The sequence below is a fragment of the Hyla sarda genome, chromosome 1, assembly GCF_029499605.1.
Source record: "Hyla sarda isolate aHylSar1 chromosome 1, aHylSar1.hap1, whole genome shotgun sequence".
NCBI lineage: Eukaryota > Metazoa > Chordata > Amphibia > Anura > Hylidae > Hyla > Hyla sarda.
Window position 1 is genome coordinate 264,679,876 of NC_079189.1, and position 13,676 is coordinate 264,693,551.

General features: G+C 43.0%; 1 protein-coding gene across 2 annotated transcripts in view; it reads left to right on the top strand.

Moving 5' to 3' along the window:
- The window catches only part of LOC130368252 (small integral membrane protein 44-like), a 170,168-nt gene that overhangs the window by 136,746 nt on the left and 19,746 nt on the right, over window positions 1-13,676 (top strand). For both annotated transcript variants that reach the window (XM_056571612.1, XM_056571591.1), the window contains one exon: window positions 2,781-2,816. In XM_056571612.1, the coding sequence (XP_056427587.1) occupies window positions 2,781-2,816 (36 nt within the window). The remainder of the gene's footprint in view (window positions 1-2,780; window positions 2,817-13,676) is intronic.

A 13,676-nucleotide genomic window follows, 5' to 3' on the forward strand; every position in this document is an offset into this window, starting at 1 on the left:
TGACTGCAACAGTCCGCACTAATTGACTGCTACTGCCGCCATCTCCAGGAACCCCTTTTCCACTACCTCATTGGAAGGTAGGCTGCCGCGAAGCAGGTGGTCTCCCCTGGGCAAGTTTGACGCCAGGCTTTCCACTTCTGCCACCATGCTGAATGCCAACCATGCTACCACCTTGCTGGCTCAGCTGCTGCCTCAAGGGCAACCTGTAACCCTCTTTTCCTGAGGATGATGAAGCCCCTTCTGCACCTGGCTCTCAAGTGCAATCGGCTTCATCATCATCGAATTGTATCTGCACATCACTGATGTCCTCCTCGGGTTCCTTAACAGTGTCTGCTTCAGGACCCTGAAGGCTGGCAAATGCTTGCCCCTAGTCTGCTGCGACCTCTGTTTGCGCCTGATGAATTTAGTCCTCTACCACTCTCTGTGCACATCCTGGCATTTCTCTTCCTGACATACTTAGTGTGTAAATGAGGGGAGTACAATACGCTTCACTATGCTTTAAAACAGTATTTGTCTAGAACAGAAACAGGTGTGTACTTTTGGCTTGCCTTACACAGTAACTAGACCCTTAAGACTTTATCAGGAACAAAATAGTACACTACTTAGATGTAGGTATGTGGTATGCACTTATGAGGGCAGAAAAATGCTCTACAGTGCTGCAGCACACAGTTGCTGTGTTCTTAACCCAAAATTGCACTTTCTCTCTCAGACTATTAGGAATGGACTGCTGGGTATGTATTATACCGTCTACAGACTAGTATAACCAGCAGACCATTTGTTGTGGAACAAAGACGCAGAGTTGCGCTAAAAATGTATCTCTCCCTTCTCTGCTAACGTTTCTCTAGCTGAGCCAGCTTGTATGAGGCAACACATAGCTCTCTGCCCCTCTCTGTAATACAATGCTGTAGACAATGACTGGGAGGGATTATTTTCTGGGAAAAACGCACTGCTCTCTGTCCAACAGAACGCTGATGTGACTAGGAGCTGAAAAACTGCTGGAAAAAGCTTTTCTGTGTAACAAACAGCGCTATCTGCCCTATCTCTCTGCAGTGAAAGGATAAAGTGACTAGCTGGAATATCGCTGCTGACTATATAGGGCTGTGACATCACAGACTGGCTGCTGATCCTGCATGTGATTCAGGGTCATCCCGCCTACCCTCACACATGGATCCGCCATTTAAGATGCCCTGGAGCCTGGAAGTGATGATGAAGTGAAATGAAGTTTAATGATATTTGCGATATTTGCATTCGTTGCAAATTTTTCATGAAATTCGTAATGAATTCGGATTAGTCAGATTCGATTTGCTCATCTCTATTATTTATAATTGTAATAGGTTTTTAGGTGGGTGGTCGCTAGGGCCCAGCACACTCCCTTCACTTGATTCCACCATTGTATAGGTTAAATAAATATTGCCAATTTTACCACAATTTTTACCACAATTGTTATACCTCTGTCTTTTTTATCTCTCTTCTCTTGTTCCTGTTCAATTTCCTTAGCTTTACCCTCTTTTTTTTACCTTTCCCCCTCCCCCCTTCCTCCTTTTCTCCACTCACCCAGCTTTCCATTTATCCCATAGTAGAACACCTGAGGACTGCACTACCTTTTTAACCAGTTTTACTCTTTTATGGTGCGTTTACATGTGTGTTTTTGAAGTTAATGTGCAGCAAAATCTGCAGCAGCAAATCTGCAGCAAAAATCCACACATGTGCACACACCCTAAGACAGGCACTTGTGGGGAAATTTATCAAAACCTGTGCAAAGGAAAAGTTGCCCAGTTGCCCATAGCAACCAATCAGATCGCTTCTTTCATTTTGCAGAGGTCTTGTTAAAAATGAAAGAAGTGATCTGATTGGTTGCTATAGGCAACTGGGCAACTTTTCCTCTGGACAGGTTTTGATAAATCTCCCCCTTGGGGTATAAGTTCCCAGCAGTTAACCTTGGTTCACTCTACCTCATAGTGTGAGTCCTCGATCTACACCATATATTTTTATAAACGATAGGAGGTGGCAGTTTTTATAAAATTTTGAGTCAGAAATAGATTTAAAAGGACAGGAAATATAAAGTAATGACGTTGGTCCCACTTTTGAAAAACTGCCACAATCTGCAGCAAAGCTCTGTGTGTAATCTACCTTTGTGGAGCAATCTTCCCTTACTTATGTGCTACACTGCAGCTATCTCCTTGACACACCATGGGTTCGGGTTTAGGTAATCGGAAGCCATAGTGTACATACTAAGATAAGCAGTGTAGACTGCGCCACCTGTAAATAAGAGTGTAATACCAAAGGGTCTCAGCAGGTGGTCAAAATAACATGGTAGCCTATTCACTATTATTGTTACATTTCAAAGGTATTTTTATGTTTGCTAAAGATTGGTTGTTAGACAATTAACAGTTGTAGTTTTGTAATGTTCTTTTAGATTAGTAGATAAGATATGCCATATGGGATTTGTACCACAACAATGCACTGTTTTGTAGTAAATAGTCTCGAGTGTAGATCATTGAGTGCAGCAACCCCTTTATCTTTGCCATTGATAATCATACCAGAGTTTGTTCCTAGCAGATGTCAGAATACTTGTATAGAAAATGTAATCTAAAATCCATAAAGCAGCAGATCAGTGGGGAAGTCAGAATCCTCAATAAATCCATACTGCAAGTTTTTTGCAGCAAAACTGCACACAGAAAAAAAGTTAGTGTTGTGCACAAACACAATTTTTAGCATTTTAATAATGTACTTAAAACTGGTTCATCTTAAACTAATATGGATTGCATAATATTTTACAGGAGTAACATTGATGAGGAAGACAATAAAAGAGAAAGGTAAAGTAGTAAAACATAACAAAACTTTATTAATGTGATATTGCTGTAATCATACTGACCAGTAAAATAAAGTTAATATGCTGTTTTTACCACATGGTAAAAGGTGTATAAAGCCTCAGAAGAAAAGAAAAACGTTTTTTTAAAGAATTGCGCTTTATGAAATCTGTGCTGTATGAAAAATGTAAGTGACATATATGAGGCTAAATACATATCCAAAACTCCAGCAAAACCTTCACTATGCAAAATGAAAAATCCATGGTGTGAGCATTATCGTTTAACAAACTTTGCATAAACCAATTGCACAAGAAAATATAAAAAAAAACTTTGTAATATATCTTATTAGACAAAAATGCTTCTTTCAGTTTCTCCCCTAAAATCGACTGGTGCCATAAAGTTATACAGATTTGTAAATACGTCTATTTAAAAATCTTAAACCAGTATAAGTACTTATCAGCTGCTGTATGCTCCAGAGAAAGTTGTATAGTTCTTTCCAGTCTGACCACAGTGCTCTCTGCTGCCACCTCTGTTTGTGTCAAGAACTGGCCAGAGCAGGAGACTGGAAATAACTCTACAACTTCCTCTGAAGCATGAGATTCCAGGAGTAATTTACAAATCGGCATAATTTTTGCCACCAGTTGATTTGAAAAAATGCAGTATACCCTCAGTTGTATATGCAGGGAAGTTTAAAGCGAATTGTATGCAGTAAATTTATTAACAGGTAAGATTTTGGTTTGAAAATTTAGTGCACGTTGTGACAAACAATTAGTGTTATTATTCAAAATGCAGCCCCATTTTAATAAATGTGGCCCTATATATAGTAGTAAAAGGGTTTCCAGGCATATTCTCTTTTTCTAATTATTGAGAACCATGGAACCAGCTGAGCATCAAGTTTATCTGGACAACCCTTTTATGCTAGGTTTCCACTTGTTATTTTGCCAGAAAAAAATGTCAATTCATTTTCGTGCAATTTTGTGATTTTTCTTTTCAATGGAAACTGAGCCTCAAAGTGTTTTAAACTCCCCTTTGTTTTTTTTTGTTTTTTTTTTACACCATTACTTTTATGACCTCTATAAGAAGTTGCTCTACTGAAATAAGTTGTGTCTCTTAAAGGAGTACTCTAACCTAAATCTTTTTTACACCATTAGCTAGGATTTACAAAGTTATATAATACTCCCAATTACCTCCATTGCCTTCTGTGTAAGAATCCATGTGTTTCTGCGTATCCGGAAGTGCAGCCTCCCTCACAGCATTATGACTTTCGTTCCACAGTATGTGCGTGTCAGCGGCCATTTCTGAAACGATACGTCATCGTTTCTCCTTTCCTCCCCTCAGTTAGCCCTCCCCATCCAGTGCGCCTATGTGACGCCCCAAATTGCATATTCATAATGCTGTACGTTTACTCAGCCGGCATTCGCTGGGCTGAGTAAACGTCTATTTAACCTTCCACCTATCATCTGGCGAGTCGCGCGCATGCGCACTCGCCAGCACAGAAGGACCGGACATGTGATTTTGTTCAACCAGTAATATAACAGATAGTTACGCCGCCGTAACTGTCTGTTATATTCACAAAGCATCCTACGCCAATACTGCAGCGGAGTATTGGCGGAGGCAGAGTGGGAGGAGATGGCGTAGCGGCAGGGGGTGGGGATCGCAAGAAGGGGAGGCAGCTTGGGGCATTACATATTATAATTTGTAGGGTAGGGAACAGGAGTGAGGGAGGGGTTGGGAGCGGAAGAAGAGAAGTAAGCATGCTGGGAAAACGTCATTGGTGACGTCAAGGCCATGCTTACAGTACCCGGAAGTGAGCAAAATTACCGGGAAGGATTGCAGGATAACGGCTGGACCGATTTTGCCGATCAGTACCTCTAATGAAAGGTATTCAAGAGCACTTCGCTATGGTGCCATTTTTTTTTATATCAGAGTACTCCTTTAAAGACAAGGCATATCTATATGCCCAATTAGGAGAAACTCCCTTCCTTCCATGAGCCAGTTTGGGTTACAGTTTTGATAAGGCTGAGAGCAGCAATCGAATACAGTGGGTCAAGGTTGTTGTACACTTACTTCACATTTTTGAACATTTGCCAGAATCAAACAGACAACCAGTAGGACAATATATGAAAGCCCAATTGTCACCAAAGATAAACTTTTGAAGTTGCACACAGTGCACAGGGCTTCACAAGCATATTATAGGCATACTGTTATAAATAAATTAAGCTGCCTTATACTTACAAAAAACTGCTTTAGGGTGCGTTCACATGTGCGTATTTTTGCTGCAGATCTGCTTCAGATTTGCTTCTGCAGATTTTGCTGCCCATTAAAGTCAATGGGCATCAAAATCTGCAGCAGCAAGATCTGCAGCAAAAATACGCACATGTGAACGCACCCTTAGGGTATGTTCATGCATACGCAGATTTGATGCACAGGATTTTCTGCTGCAGTAATCAAACTCATTTTTTAACTAAATGACTGAGTACAGCTTCTAATCGACAGTTACAAATCCTGCGCATGAAATCTGCGCAGGATCCTATATGTGTGAACGTACTCTTATAATTCCTCTAGGAGTCAGGCCAACAGGCAATGCGTATACCAGCTGTCAACCAAATGAGCGACATAAGCACAGACTACTGGTGCGACTGTTGGCCTGACTCCCTGAGGAATTATAAAGCTGTTGTCCTAGGAAATCCACGATCCAAAAACAGACAGGACAGATAACCATGGTCGAACTCAGGAAATGTGCTCAGACAGACAAAGGTACATAAAGAAACATGGTCAGAGTAACAGGTGAAATTACCAGCCCAGAGCAGCGCCTAAAGAGGCTTTATATACACTCCCAGTGCTGAAGAGCTGGAAGCATTAACCCCTTAAGGACCAGGTTTTTTTCCGTTTTTGCATTTTTGTTTTTTGCTCCCTGCCTTTAAAAAATCATAACTCTTTCCATTTTGCACCTAAAAATCCATATGATTGCTTATTTTTTGCACCACCAATTCTTCTTTGTAATGACGTCAGTCATTTTGCCCAAAAATCTACGGTGAAACGGAAAAAAAAATCATTGTGAGACAAAATTGAAAAAAAAACGCAGTTTTGTAACTTGGGGGCTTCCGTTTCTACGTAGTACATTTTTCGGTAAAAATGACACCTGATATTTATTCTGTAAGTTCATACGGTTAAAATGATACCCTACTTATACAGTGGTTCCTCAACATACGATGGATTCGACAAACAATGGCTCGTTTGGAACGAATTGCCATCGTATGTTGAGGAACCACTGTATAACCACTTATGTTGAGGGATTCGTGCAATGTAAAGTATAGGAAGCTGTACTCACCTGTCCCTGCCGCTCGCGATGGTGTCCCCGCCGCTCCCGATGGTGACCCCGGGCCTCCGCTGGGCTCTCCTGGTCATCTCCAGTCCTCCAGTGTCTTCTCCAGTCCTCTGCTGTCTTCTCCGGTCCTCCGCTCTCTTCCGCAAGGCCTTACTGGGCCTGAGTAGCGACGTCATTACGCCGCTGCGTACACCATTCTTATTGGATGACGTGCGCAGAAGCGTAATGACGTCATTGGAGAGGGCCGAGAAGACACCGGAAGACCAGCGCTGGACCCGGAGAACTTACCGCACCACACGGGGAACATTAAGCTGCTATCCGGCAGCAGCTTAAGCATTTTGCGCTGCCGGATAGCACTTACTGCGATGGCCCCGACATAAAAAAGCATCGTATGTCGATGCTGACATCGACATGCGATGGCCTCTGAGAGGCCATCGTATGTCGATTTGATCATGTGTCGGGGCCATCGTAGGTCGGGGGGGTCACTGTATAGGTTTGATTTGGTCGTACTTCTGGAAAAAATCATAACTTCATGCAGGAAAATTAATACGTTTAAAATTGTCATTTCTGACCCCTTTCACTTTTTTTATTTTTCCGCGTATGAGGCGGTCTGAGGGCAAATTTTTTGCTCCGTGATCTGAAGTTTTTAACGGTACCATTATTGCATTGATAGGACTTATTGATAATTTTTTCATGATATAAAAAGTGACCAAAAATGCACTATTTTGGACTTTGGAATTTTTTTGCGCGTACACCATTGATCGTGTGGTTTAATTAACGATATATTTTTATAATTCGGACATTTCCGCGCGCGGCGATACCATATATGTTTATTTTTATTTACACTGTGTTTTTTTTTTTATGGGAAAAGGGGGGTGATTCAAACTTTTAATAGGGAAGGGTTTAAATGATCTTTATTCACTTTTTTTTCCACTTTTTTTTGCAGTGTTATAGCTCCCATAGGGACCTATAACACTGTACACACAGATCTTTTACATTGATCACTGGCTTCTTATGAGAATCAATGATTCTGGCGCTTGACTGCTCATGACTGGATCTCAGGCACTGAGCAGTCATTCGGCGATCGGACAGCGAGGAGGCAGGTAGGGACCCTCCTGCTGTCCTGTAAGCTGTTCGGGATGCCGCGATTTCGCCGCGGCTATCCCAAACAGCCCACTGAGCTAACCGGCATACTTTCACTTTAGACGCGGCGTTCAACTTTGAACGCCGCGTCTAAAGGGTTAATAGTGTGCGGCACCACGATCAATGCCGCTCGCTATTAGCCACGGGTCCCGGCCGTTGTTAGAGGCTGGGCCCGACCCGCTATGACGCGGGGCCACGCCATGGGCCACGCGTTATAGATCGGGAGCGGACACATGACGTTCCAGTACGTGATGTGTCCTTAACCCCTTTAGGACTCAGGGTTTTTCCGTTTTTGCACTTTCGTTTTTTCCTCCTTACCTTTTAAAAATCATAACCCTTTCAATTTTCCACCTAAAAATCCATATTATGGCTTATTTTTTGCGTCGCCAATTCTACTTTGCAGTGACATTAGTCATTTTACCCAAAAATGCACGGCGAAACGGAAAAAAAAATAATTGTGCGACAAAATCGAAGAAAAAACGCTATTTTGTAACTTTTGGGGGCTTCCGTTTCTACGCAGTGCATATTTCGGTAAAAATTACATCTTATCATTATTCTGTAGGTCCATACGGTTAAAATGATACCCTACTTATATAGGTTTGATTTTGTCGCACTTCTGGAAAAAATCATAACTACATGCAGGAAAATTTATAAGTTTAAAAATGTCATTTTCTGACCCCTATAACTTTTTTATTTTTCCACGTACAGGGCGGTATGAGGGCTCATTTTTTGCGCCGTGATCTGATGTTTTTATCGCTATGATTTTTGTTTTGATCGGACTTTTTGATCACTTTTTATTCATTTTTTAATGGTATAAAAAGTGACCAAAATATGCTTTTTTGGACTTTGGAATTTTTTTGCGCATACGCCATTGACCTTGCGGTTTAATTAATGATATATTTTTAGAGTTCGGACATTTACGCACGCGACGATACCACGTATGTTTATTTATTTTTTTTTTTTACACTGCTTTATTTTTTTTATGGGAAAAGGGGCGTGATTCAAACTTTTATTAGGGAAGGGGTTAAATGACCTTTACTAACACTTTTTAAAAAAAAAATTTTTTGCAGTGTTATAGGTCCCATAGGGACCTATAACACTGCATACACTGATCTTTTACACAGATCACAGGCGTGTATTAACACGCCTGTGATCAGTGTTATCGGCGCTTGACTGCTCCTGCCTGGATCTCAGGCACGGAGCAGTCATTCGCCGATCGGACACCGAGGAGGCAGGTAAGGGCCCTCCCGGTGTCCTGTCAGCTGTTCGGGACGCTGCAATTTCACCGCGGCGATCCCGAACAGCCCGACTGAGCAGCCGGGTCACTTTCACTTTCACTTTAGAAGCGACGGTCAACTTTGACCGCCGCTTCTAAAGGGTTAATACCGCACATCGCCGCGATCGGCGATGTGTGGTATTAGCCGCGGGTCCCGGCCGTTGATGAGCGCCGGGACCGACGCGATATGATGCGGGATCGCGGCGTTAAGGGGTTAAAGGGGTACTCCGGTGAAAAACTTTTTTTTTTTTTTTTTTTAAATCAACTGGTGCCAGAAAGTTAAACAGATTTGTAAATTACTTCTATTAAAAAATCCTAATCCTTTATGTACTTATTAGCTGCTGAATACTACAGAGGAAATTCTTTTATTTTTGAAACACAGAGCTGTCTGCTGACATCACGAGCACAGTGCTCTCTGCTGACATCTCTGTCCATTTTAGGAACTGTCCAGAACAGCATATGTTTGCTATGGGGATTTCCTTTTACTCTGGACACTTCCTAAAATGAACAGTGCTCGTGATGTCAGCAGACAGCTCTGTGTTTCAAACGGAAAATAATTTCCACTGTATTATTCAGCAGCTAATAAGTACAGGAAGGATTAAGATTTTTTAATAGAAGTAATTTACAAATCTCAAAACAAGATAGACCTGGCACTGTATAGATTCACGTATCTCTCAGAAGGAGACACCTGTTGGTGTAGGTTGTGCTTCACAATCTAATGCAGACTTCAAACGTATTATGAACAAAGAGATGTGTGAACATGTTGCTGTACACAAGATAGCAGGGAGGTAGACAGATGACAAGCATGCGGGTGGATGCAGCCGGTGGGCGACGGTCCGTTAACACGCCTTAGCGCTTCATCAGGCCCCCTTCGTCAGGGCCTGACAAAGCGCTAAGGCTCGATAACGGACCGTCGCCCACCGGCTGCATCCACCCGCATGCTTGTCATCTGTCCACCTGAAGGTCCACATGAGGTGAACTCATCTCATGGTGTTTTTGAGAAGAATGTGAAACTCACGCTACTAGATAGATGCTCCGAGAAACAAGCCCAGTGGAATGCAACCTTTCCTGTGTCAGAGACCGATCTTAGAGAGCTATACGTAAAAGAGAAAAGCAGAGCTTCCCATAGAGTAGTATTGTAAAAAAGTGATGCAGATGTTATTACATTGAATAAACTGTTCACCTTTAGTTGTTGTGTTTTCCAAGACTTATATCCTCTGGGATTTGTTCAATGGCGGTCATTTTGAAATCCTTCATTTCACTGTTGTGAGAAATGGTGGCATGTCGGGATACGCTGTGCTTCAGAAAATTGTGTAGTATGTTGAACCTGTGTTTATTGATCCGACTCCTTAATGTCTGAATGGTTCATCCTATGTACTGAAGTCCACAAGTGCATTCCAGTACATATATTATGTACGTGGAGGAGCAATCCATTTTCGTTTTTTATGGTAAAACTTTCACCAGTTGTACGGCTGGTAATAGATGTGGTACCATTGGTGATGTTCTGGCATAACTTGCAAGGGTTTTTTTGTTTGCCTGGGTTGGTGTTAATACTCTTTTTTTTCTTTCAGATGACTGGGGGCTAGGGTATTCTTGATAGTGGTAGCTCTCCTGAAGGTAATGTTGGGGTTCTGAGGGATATTATTTTTTAGGAAGGGATCATGAGGAAGGATGTTCCAGTGTTTTTTCATGGTGTTTCGGACCACTTGGTGTGATGTCGTTTATCTTGTAATGAAATTCAGATGGTATGCATTTTGCCTGTCAATATTCTGTTCCATTTGTTCCTGTTCAGATGTTGATTGAAGTCTTTGAATGATTCTTCGGGTCTGTTCCAGATGAAAAGTAAATCATCTATGTACCGTTTATACAGGATGATGTTTTGTTGCCATGGGTGGTTGGTGTAAATGAATTGGTCCTCAAAGGCTCCCATATATAGATTTGCGAAAGAGGGCGCAATCGTGTCCCCATTGCAGTACCGGTTGTTTGCAGATATAGACCAGAGTTGAATTTGAAGTAGTTGTGGTGTAATATGAATTTTATGCTGTCCAATATAAATATCTTTTGTTCCGGTGAGGGTTAGTGTCCAAGGTGTTTTTAATGACATTCAGGCCCAATTGGTGTGGAATATTTGAGTATAAGGCAGAAACATCGAGGGTGGCCCACTTGTAGCCTGGTTTCCATTCTTCTTTTCCAAGAATATTGATAAGTGATGGTGTATCTTTCAGGTGGGATGGAAGTTTGATTACATATTTTTGCAGTAAAATGTCAGCATACTGTGATAAGTTGCTGGTGATGGATTGGATGCCAGATATTATTGGGCGGCCTGGGCCTGGGGGTTCTTCTGATCCTTGTGAATTTTGGGTAAGTGGTAGAAAATAGGAGTTCTGGGAATCACAATCTTGAGATATTCTTTTTCTTTTTTGGTAAGGATGCCGTCATTGAAGGCTGTATCAATCATTTTATGGCAGATTTCTGTGAATTTTTTTAGTGGGGTCTTCTTTTAGGCTGATGTAGTAGTCTGTGTTTGTGATGATGCATAATGCTTCCGCTAGGTAGGTGTCACGGCCTTGAATAACAATGCCACCACCCTTGTCTGCTGTTAGGATTCGGCAGGCTGGTGGTGGATCCTCTGTGTCAGTGAGGGATTGGCGTGGACCGTACCAGTGGACCGGTTCTAAGTTGCTACTGGTATTCGCCAGAGCCCGCCACAAAACGGGATGGTCTTGCTGCGGCGGTAGCAACCAGGTCGTGTCCACCGGTAGTGGCTCAACCTCACTGACTGCTGAGACTGGGGTGGTACAGAAGGACAAGGCAAGAGCAAGGTCGGATGTAGCAGAAGGTCAGGGCAGGCGGCAAGGTACGTAGTCAAGGGCAACGGCAGAAGGTCTGGTAACACTGGCAAGGCAAACGCAGAAAACGCTTTCACTGGCACAAGGCAACAAGATCCGGCCAGGACGGGAAGGGGGAAGAGTTTTTATAGGCATGGAGCAGATGGGAGCTAATTACACTGATTGGGCCAGGCACCAATTAGTGGTGCACTGGCCCTTTAAATCTTAGAGAGCCGGCGCGCGCGCGCCCTAGAGAGCGGAGCCGCGCGCGCCAGGACATCACAGCCAGGGAACGGGACAGGTAAGTACATTGGGATGCGACCCGCGAGCCGGCACGTCCCGCTATGCGGATCGCATCCCCGCCGGCAGTGTCAGTGCAGCGCTCCCGGTCAGCGGGTCTGACCGGGGCGCTGCAGAGAGGAGAATGCCGCGAGCGCTCCGGGGAGGAGCAGGGACCCAGAGCGCTCGGCGTAACATCTGCGCTTCTGATAATGATATTGATATTGTTGGCAAGTGTCTTGAGGGCTTTCGATTGCTCCTTGGACATGTTAGGTTTGTGTTTCTCCCAGCTGCCTATATTCCTGAATTCTTCCGAAACCAGACTGTAGAATGTTTCAATATATTGTCCTTTCTGGTGTACTGGAAAAAAGGTGGAAGGGGGTTTGAGGTGACTTGGAATAGGTGGCGGTCCAATTCAACAGCCAAGCCAGTTTGTGGGGCTATTTCTTTGTTTAGGTGGTTATTCATGGCAAAGTGTCTGGCAAGGGTAAGTTTGCGTGTGTATTTGTTCCAAATTGACAAATAGTTCGAATAGTTTTTGCAGGACTTCTCTTTCAGATTGGGAGAGTATGTGTGTGAATAGGTTGAATATTTTTAGAACAGCTTTTTGTTCTTCTTGGTTTGTGGTTTCTGGGTTTGTCCCCCTTTTCCTCTTTCCTCTGCCTCCTCTTTTTGTTCTTCTTCTTTTGGGTGCTTCCTCTTCTGCCTCGCCGGACTGTAATATTGGGTAATGAGTGTATTCTGGGGGTAAATTTTCATATGATAAGAAGATATTGATGTGAGGGCTTGGGGTAGACCTAAAAAATCCAGTGACTGTCTGGGATTGGAGGTGCAGACATGATGCTGTGGTGTTCCTATGGTGGTTTCCTGGATGTTATCCATATCCGTTGTGGTGGGTTCATATCTCTATGTGTCATAGACAGTGATGGCCGATATGTTAAACGGGGTCATGGGTGGTGACCCTTGTTCTATTATTGTGGTGGTCTCCTGGGTATCTTCCAGGGTCAGAGTCATGCTTGGAAATAGAGTTGGGGCAATGAGAGTGAAGTACACTCTCGTGCTTGTTGCAATAAGATGTCCAGGTCTTGGTCTGATTGTTCAAGGTCAGTTGTTAGAACCATGGTATTTGGGGGGTTGGCTTGTTCTTCATTCCCTGTGGGATTGTCTTGTAGGTTGTCTGATAGTTTCTTCATCAAAAATGGGTATTTTGCTAAATCGCCGTTATTGGACTGGTTGTGATTGGAAACGGTGGGTTTGCTCCTAGGTGTCCGTATGTTGGTTCTGACATTATGTGAAGTTAGTTGTTGGGTTCTTTGTCCCAGTGTATCACTTGGGTTATGGAACCTGCTGTTTGCAAAATTCCTTTAGTTATTATGGGTATCACTAGGAGTCTTGTTGTGACCACCAGGTTTCTGCCAGATGTGTGTTATTCTTGGAGGGCTTCTTAGAGGACGTTGGTTTGGTGTGTCACGCTTTTGTCTGTCCATGTTCTCGTCCTTCCATTCCTTTTGCTAGTACTTGATGTTGTTAGTTTCGTAGTCCAATTTGTCTCTGCTTAGTTTGGAGGATTTCTTCTCCAAGGTGTCTTTCTCAGCATGCAGAATCCTAGTGGTGAGTAGTCTATCGGATCTTGTAAAGTCCCGTTTGTCTTGATATTTCCAGAGTTGCGTTGTTAAATCTGAGATTTTACTGTCCAGGTCCTTGCATAGTTGTCCTCTTTTTTTGCAGAGCTTCTTCATCATATTGATCGAGAATCCATGCATCATATGCTCCCCTTCTTGTACAAATGTGGGATCACTTTTGAAGGCGGGTTCAGGGCGGAGACGGAGTCCCCTTGGTAGGATATTTTCTTGTATATAAATTCTCATGAATTTTAAATCCAAGTGGTGCTTTATTTCGTTTTTCAGCAGACGTTCAAGTCCACAAATAATTTGGGGAGGTCCAGCAAGTCATTGGTGTTTATGTTGGTGGGTGAGGTCTGACTGAACGGTAAACCTGTTATGATCGGTTTT